We start from the raw sequence: 13,326 nt of genomic DNA, 5'->3' as shown, positions 1-13,326 counted from the left end.
TATACCATGATCAGTACATTTTTATCCTTCTCTGCCCTCTTTGTAATTACTTCCATAGGCTCAAGCTTTAAAACCAGGTCACTGGTCAACTTGTCCAAAAAGAGTTGGCTGGTCAAAATATCCTTGGGAAATGGCTCTCATATTTTTAGATCTGAAGCAGTTAGAGGCTATGTTGGTTACCATGTGACTTCCCTTTGTGGATTAATGATCATTTAAGTGTTGTAGGATGATGGTTCTCAGTCTGTTTCATACTGTCAGCCTTTCTTATGCTAACACGCCTCTTGTGAATACCTCCATTCTAGCATGTTACATGTAAAAGTAATACTAGGAGAGCATTAGAGAAGAGCTGCACATATCCACTTAATGGGACAGGGACAGCAACCTCATTTCTTCTCTGCCCTTTGTGTGTGTGTGTGTAAAAGCTTGATGCTAGTGTCATAGCCTACAGTCCCCCTGCTCTAACTACTGCAGGTCAGTGGCTGCTTGGCTGCCACCCAGCATATTTCTCACCTTTACAATGTTAGTGGTGGCCCAAGCTTTCAGCCTGATTGAATGTACACCAAAGCAAAACCAACAAACAGACACATTTATTTAATTGTGCCAAAACCCAACAGTTTTGAACAAGGGTGAAAGGCATGGAGAAGTCTCCACCATTCAGGTGCCTTCATTGCTTGGCAATCACGTTTTATGGCAGACAGTTTGCTAACAGTTGTTGGCTAGAAAGCGGACCAATTCCTGCATAGGAGTATGCAGGCAGAATATTGGGAAAACTGCCTGAGTGGAAGGGATAGTACTCTTAAATAGGCTCCAGATGGAAGATTGTACAGTCAGCACATCTCAAACCAGACTGAAAAATGCAGTAAGAAGTGTACTGTAGAGAACAATCCTACTCTGACTATTCTGTACATTTCCTCGCCTGTGTTTTAAGATCTAAATTGTATTTGGATCTTATGGTGTCCCTAGCCTCTGTTCGTCAGAGGATGGAGATGGATGGCAGGTGAGAGATCACTTGATCATTGCCTGTTAGGTTCACTCCCTCTGGGGCACCTGGCATTGGCCACTGTCAGTAGACAGATACTGGGCTAGATGGACCTTTGGTCTGACCCGGTACGGCCATTCTTATGTTATGTTCTTATTGGTCTGCAGGTTAATAAGAGGCTGTAGCAGAAGTAAGGGAGGGGGTTCTAGTGAGAGTTAAATACTAGTACATAACTACATCTGCAATTTTAGACACTGAGTGTTCTCCACAAACTTCTTATTTTTAGGGAGACGGTAGTTCCAAGTGAGGGGGTGACAGAAGCCAGACACTTTACCAGAAAACCACAGCTCTATTTTGCTACTTTATTCAAACAGATGCTAATATACGGCATTATGAAATAAATAAATAAGGTACAAAAAAATATTACAAGGTATGTGCCACCAGTATTTATACATAGTGAAAAATGTATATAGATTAAGACATTATCCACTTTGATTTTTTACAAGCCCTTCATGAAGTTAGAGAAGCTAAGATTACGTAGTCTTACTCTTAGATTCTATACGATGTTTTACCCAGAAAATGTCTTGTACAGAATTGACAACTTTAGTCTAAGAGGAGCTGAAGGGCATAACAAGCACTGAAATTCTTTAATCCATATTACTGGAACAGTTTCACTGGGGCGCTGGCACAAGTTACATTTAATGTCCATTTGCTCCTTCCGAAAGGATGCGCGAAGGTTCAGTGTACTTTGCAGTAAGTAAGTAGAACAGGGCAGGTGCAGGTACCAAAGCCAACAGTGGTAGATCCTGGCCAAGTCTCTCCAGTTTGGAAATAGAGATGATTCCATAGGCGTGAAGTAACCAGTGGCTAGAAAGAACGACAAGCCTTTTCTTCCTGACAAGAAGATCTTTGAAAGTCTTGTAAAAGAAAAAGTGTTGTTAATGTTTTCACACCTACATTGTATCTGACACTTAATTGAGAGGTTGTGCACAGTGCAAGGGGAGGCACTATATATAAAATCTATTGGGCTGGAGAATGATGATTTGACTCTAGTCACTCTATGTGATCTTTCCCTAGTCCTCCTTGGGAGAGGGAGTTGCGTCAAGGACCACCAGTTCATGCTAGTTTCCTTGAGCTGGACTCATATGCCAAAAATGAAAAAAAGCTTATTCCCAGAATAAGCACAGGAGTACAGACAAATACATGAGGAAAGGCAAGCTAGCAGTCTCCACTCAAGTCAGTACTCCAGAAGATATTGTAGCATAGGCCAGAGATATCTGATAATGCATTAACAAAGAGGGGAGGGATAACTCAGTGGTTTGAGCATAGCCCAGGGTTGTGAGTTCAATCCTTGAGGGGGCCATTTAGGGATCTGGGGCAAAAATCTGTCTGGGGATTGGTCCTGCTTTGAGTAGGGGGATGGACTAGATGATCTCCTGAGGTCCCTTCCAACCCTGATATTCTAGAAGTGTTCCTCATCTTACTTCTCAGGCCTCCCTTGAGCCTCTGCTGACAAAATTAAATTTTAAAATCTAGAACAGAAGAGACATTTCTACCTACCTCTACTTCAGAAGCAGACATGTACACAGCCAGGGTAACCAAAGATAACACCAGTATAATATATGGGAATGCATAATCTAAAGGCAAACATTGCATGTATTAGGGGGAGGGAAACACACCACAACATTAAGTACATTTCAGCAGAAGACACTAACTACTGCTATGTATGTAACTGTCCCACTGAATCAGTCCAGGCTACTTTAGCCCATGGGTTTGAAATTTAACAGTCATGCATTACAGTATGAATGAGTGATAGACAAGCATGGAAGTTTACTTTTTGACCTTCTAGAGCAGTAATACTTAGATTGTGGCTCATGAGCCGCAAGTGGCTCTTTAATGTGTATCCTGCAGCTCATGATATTAAAACACGGTGCGGTTTAATTATTAACCAATCAGGATGCTTCTACTAGGTTAACAACTTATTTGCTGTGAGAATAATTTATATCCAAAAACTAAATATTTCCCCTGTCATTCACACTACTGTGGCTCTTTTGGGGAATGCTGATCACTAATTTGGCTCCTGAACCACTGAAGTTTGAGCATCACTGGTCTAGAGGTTTCAAAATCCATCTCCTCCGAGGCCCAAAGGATCATATCTCTACATAAGAATGGCCACACTAGGTCAGATTAATGATCCATCTAGCCCAGTATCCTGCCTTCCGTTCATTCTCTCTAACGCATCTGGCACTGGACACTATCGGAACAGGGCAATTCATTGTGTGATACATCCCATGTTGTCTAGTCCCAGCTTCTGGCAGTCAGAGGTTTACAGACACCCAGAGCGTGGGATTATGTCCCTGACCATGTTGGCTAACACCCCTCAATGGACCTATCCTCCCCGACTTTATCTAATTCTTTTTTAAACCTAGTTATAGTTTTGACCTTCACCCCATCCCCAGCAACAAGTTCCACAGATTGCCTGTGAACTGTGTGAAGAAATGCTTCCTTTTTTTGTTTTAAACCTGCTGCCTATTAATTTCATTGGGTGATTTCTGGTTCTTGTGTTACATGAAGGGGTAAATAATTCCTTATTCACTTTCTCCACATCATTCATGCTTTAATAGACCTCTCTCATACTATTTCTAATTAGGTACTGTACATTTTAACACACATCACTGAAGTTTAATAGCCCTTTAGCTCCCCCCTCCACAGCTAAAGCACAAATGTGAATAGAAAAGTGGACAGAAGAGCACCCATAAGCGCTGGAATGGGAGCTTGCATGCTGAGTGACGGCATGGTGACATGCTGCCTTCACATAGGAGCCCACACATTGTGCTTATAGCATAAGGCTGGGACTCGAGACGGGGGAGGGGGAAGGGCCTAAGAACAGCTACATTTTCCAGTTTGCTTCCACCCCTTCCGAAACCAGAGGTATTTCTGCTGGAAAAGATAGATTAAGTTAATACCACTAAGATGCAGCATAAGCTTCCAGTCCACACCCGCCTCTTTGAGGGGTACAAGACAAGGCACAGAACCATGTGCCCAGGAGGGGGGAAATAGCACATGAGGCTGCCTCTCCTCATGGATTCCTCAAGGTCTGGAAGCCACAAACCCCCTCTTCACATCCCCTTAAAAAGGAGGAAGACAGTAAGCAAGTTTGAGGCAGTCCTCAGCTTCCCTGATCTCTTCCCCTGCGGCTGTCTACAGGTTTCACAAGAGCGCTCAATTTGGCTGTAAGTGAACGAGGGCTTGATCTTCAGATACATTGAATGCATCTGACAACCAGGCTCTGAATTCTTCTATTGGCACAGGCAAGCAGCTTTTAGAATAATTTAGGACAACAATAATTTTCTCTTGAGCTGCTGACTGCGTTTGAGTGTTCTCTAGACTCCCATTGTTACTGCTTTCCAAATGCATTCCTCAGCATTTGCTAATTCTTGCCTTTTATTTAAAATATTTCCTTCTGGAAGGCTAAATGTACAGAACTGCACTGAAGCTTGGAACAGCATTCCTACTATCTAGGGAGTGAGGCCAATGCTGCTTTGGGGAGGTCTGAAAGTCATCTGTGGTTTTAAACCAGTATGTATGCAGGCAAATAGGTATCTTAGCTAGACGGACAGTACACTTAACGCACTGCCATGCTCTGCTAAGGCAGCTCCAAGTTGATTGGCTAAGGAACTCTACTTTTGATTTACAACACCAGCTCCATGATTTGTCAGTGTTTTCCCAAGAAGTGTGTGTGGGCAGAGGGAAAGGGGACAGGCTTCTTCATGTAATAGATGGCTGTGTGGAGTAATTAATTTTATAATAGCACTGGGGGTGGATATTTAAACAATAAAGGTAATTTTGATGATTGTTTCTTTATACATTTAATGCAATAGCTTTAGCATAGCAAAGCAAAAAAGGACATACTTTGTCCACTGAGCAAGGTGTTTTTGTTAAGGACATACATAAAAAAAACCCACGCACAGACACTTACAGAGCAGGCCTCCTCCAACTGCTTGAAGTACAGTTAGAATAGGGAAGAAGTAAAGTGCTGCATAAATACTTTTAAATCGATCTGACTTTCCTAACCCACAGGCAATCTTCTTAACCAGGAGAGGTCGGAGCAGCATCATCAACACCAGACAGAAGGCATAGTATATAAATACAATGGTGTATCTGTAAAGGAAAAAATACTTACTATTTGCATTGCAGTAGTAACTACAGGCTTTAACAGACCTAGGATGCCTCGTGTTAGGCAAGCTTATGATCTATACAGAGGGTGGGAGGGAAAAACAGAGGCACAGAGAGCTCAGCTGACTTGCCACAGGTCACACCACAAGGCAGTGACAGAGGTGGGAGCAAACTGCAGGTTTCCTGACTCATAGTACAGCACTCTCTCTAGACCACTCCGCCTTCAAGGGAAGTGAAAGCAACATGTAGGTTAGTTCTGAAAGGTTACCCAAATCTATACGTGTTCCTTACTTCTCTATCCTGAAGTGTAATGAAGATATATCAAAGTTCACTGTTACAGATTCTCTGTACTCCTAAACCCTCATGAACAGTCTCCCTTGCGTGGCTGCTTGTTGTGACACTCATTTAGGAGATGTTACAAGGGACAGGTTGCTACTCTCCATTGTAAGATTACTTGAGTTCTTTGTGAAACTACCTAGGACATATGTAGAATTTCCCCCAAAGAGCCAGCATGCTGCAATATGCAAAAACGCTGCCAGTAAAGCTACAGTCAGAGATTGTTGGCTTGGTGGTTTATTATGATTCAGTATGCTGGTGCTTTAAAGAAGCAGCACAAAAAAGAAAGCTCAGTGAGTCACAAGACTTCAAAGGGGTTTTGATAGCCCACTGGTCTGGGTTAGATAAGCCCTTTCACATTCTGCACCTTCAAAGCGGAATTTCTAAAGAAGTCACAATCATTTAAACAGTTGTGAAAAAACATTATAAGCAGAAGAAAGGAAAATTGATGCACTCTACCAGATGAAAGATTGACTGAGTGTTTCTGAAGGGTTGTGAATGTTCTGATTTTTTTCTTCAATTAGTGGCATATGGCTATATTTCAGACTAAGGTTAGATTAAGTTGACATCCGTGATCTATCCTCATTTCATCTAGAACAGCACTCAGTATAAAGCTTTTCTATCTCTACCTCTGGCTGAAAGCTATACAAACTTTAGAATTTAAAGTATGGATTTCTACCAATACCTGGCAAAATTATGTTCACCCATAATTAGTATAAGCTGCTGTTAGACAAGCAAATTCACAAATAAACTGAAGTCTAGACTACCACTAGGACCTTCCATTTCTCACACAAGGGCCAATAAAATAATTAATAAGCACTTACAGGACTCCATTTTTAAAGTGCCATATAAACACAGCCCCCAATTCAAGACAGCACTTGAGCACATGCTTACAGTTAAGCATGTGCTTAAGTGCTTCTCTGGATAGGGATGCTCTCCTGAATCCAGGGCACATGAAGTACATTTTGGCAAGCAGATTTCCTTTCTTACAAGAAGTACTAACTTAGCAGAATACGACCACATTTCAGGGTTAAATGTGCCATAACCCAACATTTTATAAATTCCTGAAATACATATGGTGAAATAGCATTTTTTTAAAATACTTTATACTCACAGAGGATAGACAGCTTCATGAGTACAGTGTACAGTTGTAATGTAATCAGGACTTGGGTTGTAAAGCATCGTATACCAGTCAGAAAGCATCACTACCTTGCAAGAACGGATATACAGAAAACCTACTGGATCACTCACAAGCAGTGTAACTATTGCTGCAACACTGCATTCGAATAAGGCAGTAAGATGCTGAAACAATGCACTGGAACTGTAGCGGGAGGAAGAAAAAGGTTCTTTAATACCACTGGATTATCGACAGGGAAAAAATATCAAATACTAAGTATAAAGACTCTTTCAATTCTAAACTGTCTATTGTGTTTAAATTCACTATGAAAGATAGGCCAAAGCCACACAGTTATTACAACATGAAGACTGAAGTAAGCATGACACTGAAAATGATCTTCTCTTATTTATCTGAGTCACACTATTTAGTGCACAAGTGCAGCTGTACTTCATCTAAACCTCTGAAATTAACATTCACACCACATTTGTCTAGCAAAAACTAAGATAAAATATGCAAGGCAGGTGAGAGTTATACAACTTCCTATAACACGGAAAGAATATTTTTTGTTCAGCAAAACTATATATTAAGTATTGCAACATTATAAAGCCCTGTGCCTAATTCACTGGCAAAGTGAGAACCAAGCACCACTCTTGATATCTCCAAGGCATTCACTTCCAAGTTACCTATTTGTTATAAATGGTAGTTTTCATTTTCATAGTAACTTGCCACATGTTTTTTAAATAAAAGGGCAAACATTTTAAATCAGATGCATGAAACTCTGACTTGAGCTGAAAGCTCATGTTAAAATGACATTTCAGTGGGTTGAGAGTTTATAGTATGAAACATGAAGTGTTTAGTATACTGTTTTCACACCACTTTGAACAGGCATTTGTAAAATATTTATACAGCATGAAATTACAGGACACAGCCATGTTCTTTAATAAGTCTGTTATGAAGTGCATTCAAAACCTATGATACTACAGTAAAGGTTATGTCAGCATTATCACCTAAGTATCTTCTTGTCAGGGGTTATAAAGGTGTAGTAATACTGTTTAGGCCAAAATCTGCCATAGGTGAGCATTCCCTTCTACACCAGTGAAGATTCCTTCAATGCATTTCAAACAAGTAGTTGGGTATAGGGAATTTCCTGGGCATTGTGACCATCTGGGAGGAACTGTGCCCCGGTAATTATTGCAGATCTAAGATGAAAATTAATAAATCCATAAGCACATGGTGTTCCCATAAAATTAGCAGCCTGTGTATCTGCCTGCCTAATAGCATGACTCCTTTAGCACAACTCGATTTGCCTTCTCATATGAATGATACACATTTATGGTGGGCCTTTTTGTTTTTAAATTAAATAAAAAGATTACTAACCTCTTTTTCCCTGAATACCATTCAATGAAGAACCAGTGCAAAATCAACGGAAGCATGGCCATAAAGCCAAGGTATAGCCAGTCATAATGCCCTGGAGATCCTGTACACTCCCGACAGATTTTATCACCATCTGTTCGCTGTCCTCTCGGACAAACCTACAAAAACAGCACCACAAAACTCTATTTACAAGTGCTTGAAAACCCAATAACTGATTGATTGTTTTGGTGGGAGTCCAGTTAAAGGGAGCGTGTGGGCTGACAAATGTATCTAATTAAAGGAGGTTCAATCCCTCAGTCCTCCACTTGCCCCAACGTTTCCATCCCCTGAGCAAACTTGTCCCACTCTCATTCCATCCCTTACTCTCACTTTCATCTGGCTTGTTCCCCTCAAAGTACAAACGTGCTTTAGTCTCTTGCATCGTATAAAATCCCACCCATCTTTAACCCTGCTTGTCTCATTAACTACTGCCCCATCTCCCTTTCATCTCTAAGCTCATTGCATGCACTGTTTATCATTGCCTGGAGTTCTCCTCCTCCAATTCCATTCTAGACCCTCTCCAATCTAGCTACCACCCCTTGCACTCCACTGAAACGGCTCTCGCCGAAGTCTCTAATGACCTCTTCCTTAAAGCTCAAAACCAGTACTCATCCTCCTTGACCTATCTGTCACTTAGTCGACTGTGCTCCTCTTGAAATCTTGTCCTTCCCTGGCATCCATGACTCTCTACTCTCCTGGTTCTCCTCCGACCTTTCTAATGGCTCCTTCAGAGCATCCTCCTTCTCCCTCCAGCTTTGGGATGGGGGGGATGTGGTTCCACAGAGCTCTGTCCTTGGTCCCCTTTTCTTCTCTCTCTTTGCTATTGAGATTACCCAGAGGTAAGGCAAACACAAATTCAACTACCATCCCTATACCAATGACTCACAGATCTACCTCTCCACTCCATGTCTCCATTCCAGACCAGACTCCTGTCCAAACTAAAATCTCAGCCTGTCTCTGAGATCTCCTTGTAGATGTCTAGCCATCAAGCTCAACATGGTTATAACAGAGCTCAATCTTCTCCTCCAAGCTTCCCCTACCTACCTTCTCGATCACTGGGGAAAATGCCACCATCACACCTGGCACTCAAGCCCATAACCTGGATGTCCTCTGACTCAGACCTCTCTCTAAGTCAATGTTTCCCAAACAGTGGGTCCCAACCCACCAGTGGATCCCAAGCACCATGCAGGGAGGAGAGTTGAAGAATAAGCCCACACCTCACTCATCTTGCAGTGGGGGCTCCTGTCCTGCAGAGTCTGGGCCTGATCATTGTGACCTCGTGCATGGGGTTGCAGCACCACTCAGGCCTGAAGGGGCAGCCAAGCCAAACTTGAGTGCCATTGCAATCCCATGCACTAGGCTGCAGGGACCCAGGCCCAGCTCCACTGGACAGGAGCCACCACTGTAGGGTGAGTGCAGAGCAGGCTCTCTCTCCAGGGTCCCTCTGTTCCCCACTCTGGGGCCTCCCCTCTGCACCAGTGTTAGCGTTGCAGTGGTGGGTGGAAAGTGATGCTACAGGTGGTTGGTGCCCCCTCAACAGGGCAAGGAGGAGGAGAAGGACATTGGCAAATGATTTTTGGCTTCTTCCCTCCATGAATTTGGACCCTGGGTGAGTCACAAAAAAAGACAAAATGCATTTGGTGGGTCGCCTTAGTAAAAAGTTTGGGAACCACTCCTCTAGGTCTTCACAGCTAGGCTGTGCCTCAAGCTTGCTGATTTTTTTCTAAATAACATCTCTAAGACATGGCCCTTTCCATCAATTCACACGGGTAGAACGCTTATCCAGGGCCCCGTTATCTCATGTCTCGATTCCTGCAGCATCTTTTTCTCTCGTCTTGACACAATGTCTTATACCCATTCAAAACGCTGCTGCTGCCACTAAGATGGTTTGCCAAGCATGTCGTTTGACTATGTCACCCCTCTCTTGGCATCTCTTCCTTGGTTCCCCCTTCTCTATCACACCAAACATCAGCTACTTGTGTTTCAAGGCCCCTCACAGCCTTTCCCCAGCTCTTATTCACTATCGAGATGTCTGCTCCCTCCTCTGATGGGCCTAAGATGCCAGTCTCCATCGGCAACTTGGTAAATCTTCAAACAAACACCTGTGTGCTTCCTCCCCTGCTGCCCCTTAATGCTTAGGAGCTCCCTGTAAACATCTTCCTTCAAATCCCTCCTTAAAAACTCTCGTTTACTGGGATACCTATCAAAAAACTTCACACACCAAGTGGCCTGACTTTTTTTGTCAAGACCATTGACTAGCATGCTGATCAATGCTGCCTCAGTTTCCTTGCACTCCCATCTGTTTGTCTGTATCAATCTGTTGTCGCTTATCTTATACTTAAGGCTACGATTTAGTCACAGAGGTCATGGATTCCGTTACTTCACCGGACCTCTGTGACTTTAGGGCTTGAGGAGGAGGCAGGACTGTGCGCCCCTGCCCTGCAACTGGGGCTGGCTGGAACCAGGACCCTGCAGCCCCAACCCCTGTGGCTTCCGCCGGGGCCATGTGCCCTAGCCCCATGGCGTCCTGGGCTCGATGGAGGCTGCAGCGGGGGCTGCAATTGGGGCCTCGCACCACTGTGCTGCAGCTGCAGCCAGCTCTTGAGTCGGGGCTGTGTGGCCCCCCCATGGCTGCGCCCCCGCACTGCGGCTGCTGGAGCCAGGGCTGTGCTCCCTGCCATGGCGGGGGACCTCGACCTGTCAGTCCTCCCCCCATGGGACTCCAGTCCTCCCCCATACCTAGCCCTGCCCCCTGGTTATTTTTAGTAACGTAACGGACAGCTGCAGCGGTACAGGAGCCAGAAAACAGAGCTGTAAACGGGAGTTTCAGTGGGAGTTTGCGGGGAAGACTAAGAGAGCTAGGCAGAGGAATAGACAGGTTAGTGAAGGGAGCGTGTGGTGTTCTGCCAGTGTTCTGGCGCCCGTTGGGGGTTTGGTTTGGTTTGTGTTTCCCAGACTAACAGGTTTTAGGTGGGAAGGCTATGACTGATACAGAGGCAGCAGTGGAAGACACAATGAAGATGACTGGATGTGGAAGCTGCGGCATGTACATGATCCTGGAGACGGTACCTGAAAAGAGTTTTGTCTGCATGAAGTGCCGCCTGATAGAGCTGATGGAAGAAAAGATCCGAGGACTGGAGATGCAGATGGAAACTCTGGTTGAGTTTAGAAGTGGGCTCGCGCGGATGATGGAGCAAAGACATGAGGAGGCGGAAGGGAAAAGCTCAGACTTGCAGATGGAAGCAAGACCAAAGAATTCTGAGGGGAGACTGCTGGGTGAGGAAAGTGGACAGTGGAAGCATGTGACTAAGAGAACCAGGGAGAAGAAAAGACAGGCTAGTGAAGGAGAAATCGAGCTCAGGAACAGGTTTGCGGAGCTGGAAAATGAAGAAGGGGCACAGCAGGTGGTCACTGGAGGTGGGAGGGCAAGGAAGAAGAGAAGAGCAGCTAGTCCTAGAGGAAGAGGGGAACAGTCAATGGAGATAACACCAAACATGAGCCCCAGGAGGATATGGGATGGGTTGCGGAGGATTGCAAGGGACAATAGGAATCAAGAGGACTTGCAGCCAGAGGGAACGGGATAGACCGGAGAATTGCACCATCACCAGGAAAAGGCAGGTCTACGTGATTGGGGACTCCTTACTGAGAAGAACAGACAGGCCTGTAACTAGAGCTGATCCGGAGAACAGAAGGCAGAGGCCCTGGAGGTTTTTCGCCTTCCTCCGCAGCATGGGGCACGGGTCACTTGCTGGAGGATTCTCTGCACCTTGAGGTCTTTAAACCACAATTTGAGGACTTCAGTAACTCAGACATAGGTTAGGGGTTTGTTACAGGAGTCCGGGGGGGGGGGGGGGAGGGAGATGAGATTCTGTGGCCTGCGTTGTGCAGGAGGTCGAACTAGATGATCATAATGGTCCCTTCTGATCTTAAAGTCTATGAGGTCACAGCTCCATTAGATTTTTATTGCCAGTGACCTGTTTGTGACATTTACTAAAAATAACCATGATAAAATCTTAGCCTTACTTATACTTAGATGGCAAACTCGTGGAGGCAGTAACTGTCTTTTTGGTCTCGTTTGTACAGCGCCTAGCACAATGGCATCTTAGGCCATGACTAAGACTCCTATGCACCACAGAAATATAATCACCACCATCTAATGCAGCCTGAATTGTACATGACCTTTGTGCTCCAGATTCCAGCCTCATCCAACTTAGAGCATCAGCTTCAGCCTTGGAAATTCCCAACCAGGCACTGCCAGAGCACAATGCACCCCAGCTTCCCTCCCTCAGCACCCTCCAATCTCAAGGGAAATAAGGAAGGCATGGGAAAGGCATACTACCTGCTATGCCACCTTGGAATTCCCCTATCATAAGACTCCCGTACAGATGGTTTAGACAATTTATGCCTCCTTTGCATGTGACACAGAAGAAAACACATCACAGGCCAAGATCAGGCCCTAGATCTCTTTCACAAATTCAAGAGTCTTGTCAGAATTCAACACTTACCCCACAGTCGCCATAGATTTCAGTTGACGCATTTATATATTGTACCGTTCTCCCACAATACAATCCAAGGCAGGCTGGCTGGATATCTACAGCTTTTAAAAACACAAGAGTTGCAACACTGTAGTACATCACGTTACTAGAGATGCAACAACTAAGCAGGTGAAACAATTTGTTGCACTGTACTGAAGAAATGGAGTTCTAGGGCTCAAACTAATCTCTTTGGTCCCGATCCTGCAAGGAGAACCACACAGCTGGACCCATGACCACAGTCAGACCCTGACTTAGGTGGGGCTCCGCACAGGTGTCCACATTAGTGGTCCCCTGGGCAGGAGCGGGGCCCTTCGGCTGCTTCTGTGACGCAGGGAACGTGTTGCAGAGCGGGCTGGACTGGGAGGCAGCAGCAGCAGCAGCAGCAAACTGGGCATCTCCACCCTCCAGCTCCGGGGCATCCCCCCTCCCTCAGCTCCGGGGGGAGGCTGCCTTGGCCCCGGGACAGGGATCCCCGCCCCCAGGTGGGCTGCCCGGAGCGGAGAGGAGCGGGACGGAACAGCCCCTCCCAACGCGAGCGAGGGGCCCCGCCCCGGTCACCCCGGGGGGGCTGCGCTCACTCATCTTGCCGCAGCAGGGCCCAGCCCCGGGATCGTTCCCCTAGCGCAGCAACAACCGCTTCCGGGTTCCCGAGGCGGGACTCCATCCCGCCCGTGTGCGTCACTTCCTTCTTCCTTCTCAATGCGGCACGAGCTGGCTGACTCCGCCCCTATTGGGGGCGGGGTTTCACAACCCCCATCCCGCGTGTGGGT

At 45.3% G+C, this 13,326-nt stretch overlaps 2 protein-coding genes across 5 annotated transcripts in view; one reads left to right on the top strand and one right to left on the bottom strand.

Moving 5' to 3' along the window:
• The window catches only part of LOC123369285 (coiled-coil domain-containing protein 175-like), a 44,171-nt gene extending 42,780 nt beyond the window's left edge, over positions 1-1,391 (top strand). Inside the window, exon 21 of the mRNA XM_045014688.1 lies at positions 1,266-1,391. The gene's annotated coding sequence lies outside the window, so the exon portion shown is untranslated. The remainder of the gene's footprint in view (positions 1-1,265) is intronic.
• On the bottom strand, positions 1,328-13,267 carry LOC123369287 (JNK1/MAPK8 associated membrane protein). 4 transcript variants are annotated; one of them, XM_045014691.1, is made up of 7 exons: positions 13,135-13,267; positions 12,527-12,618; positions 7,986-8,140; positions 6,606-6,812; positions 4,959-5,140; positions 2,540-2,616; positions 1,328-1,896 (listed from the first exon to the last, which is right to left on the bottom strand). In XM_045014691.1, the coding sequence occupies exons 1-7, from the start codon at positions 13,136-13,138 to the stop codon at positions 1,678-1,680; spliced, it is 936 nt and encodes a 311-aa protein (XP_044870626.1). In that variant the 5' UTR covers positions 13,139-13,267; the 3' UTR covers positions 1,328-1,677. The 4 variants fall into 4 exon arrangements, with proteins under 4 accessions (XP_044870626.1, XP_044870627.1, XP_044870625.1 ...); XM_045014692.1 differs by having other exon boundaries at positions 12,527-12,612; positions 13,135-13,244; XM_045014690.1 differs by lacking the exon at positions 13,135-13,267 and having other exon boundaries at positions 12,527-12,954.
• Positions 13,268-13,326: the final 59 nt, after the last annotated feature.

This window comes from Mauremys mutica, chromosome 4 (genome assembly GCF_020497125.1).
Source record: "Mauremys mutica isolate MM-2020 ecotype Southern chromosome 4, ASM2049712v1, whole genome shotgun sequence".
NCBI lineage: Eukaryota > Metazoa > Chordata > Testudines > Geoemydidae > Mauremys > Mauremys mutica.
The sequence above is the reverse complement of the archived record's forward strand: the minus strand, read 5'-3'. Positions and strand labels throughout refer to the sequence as shown.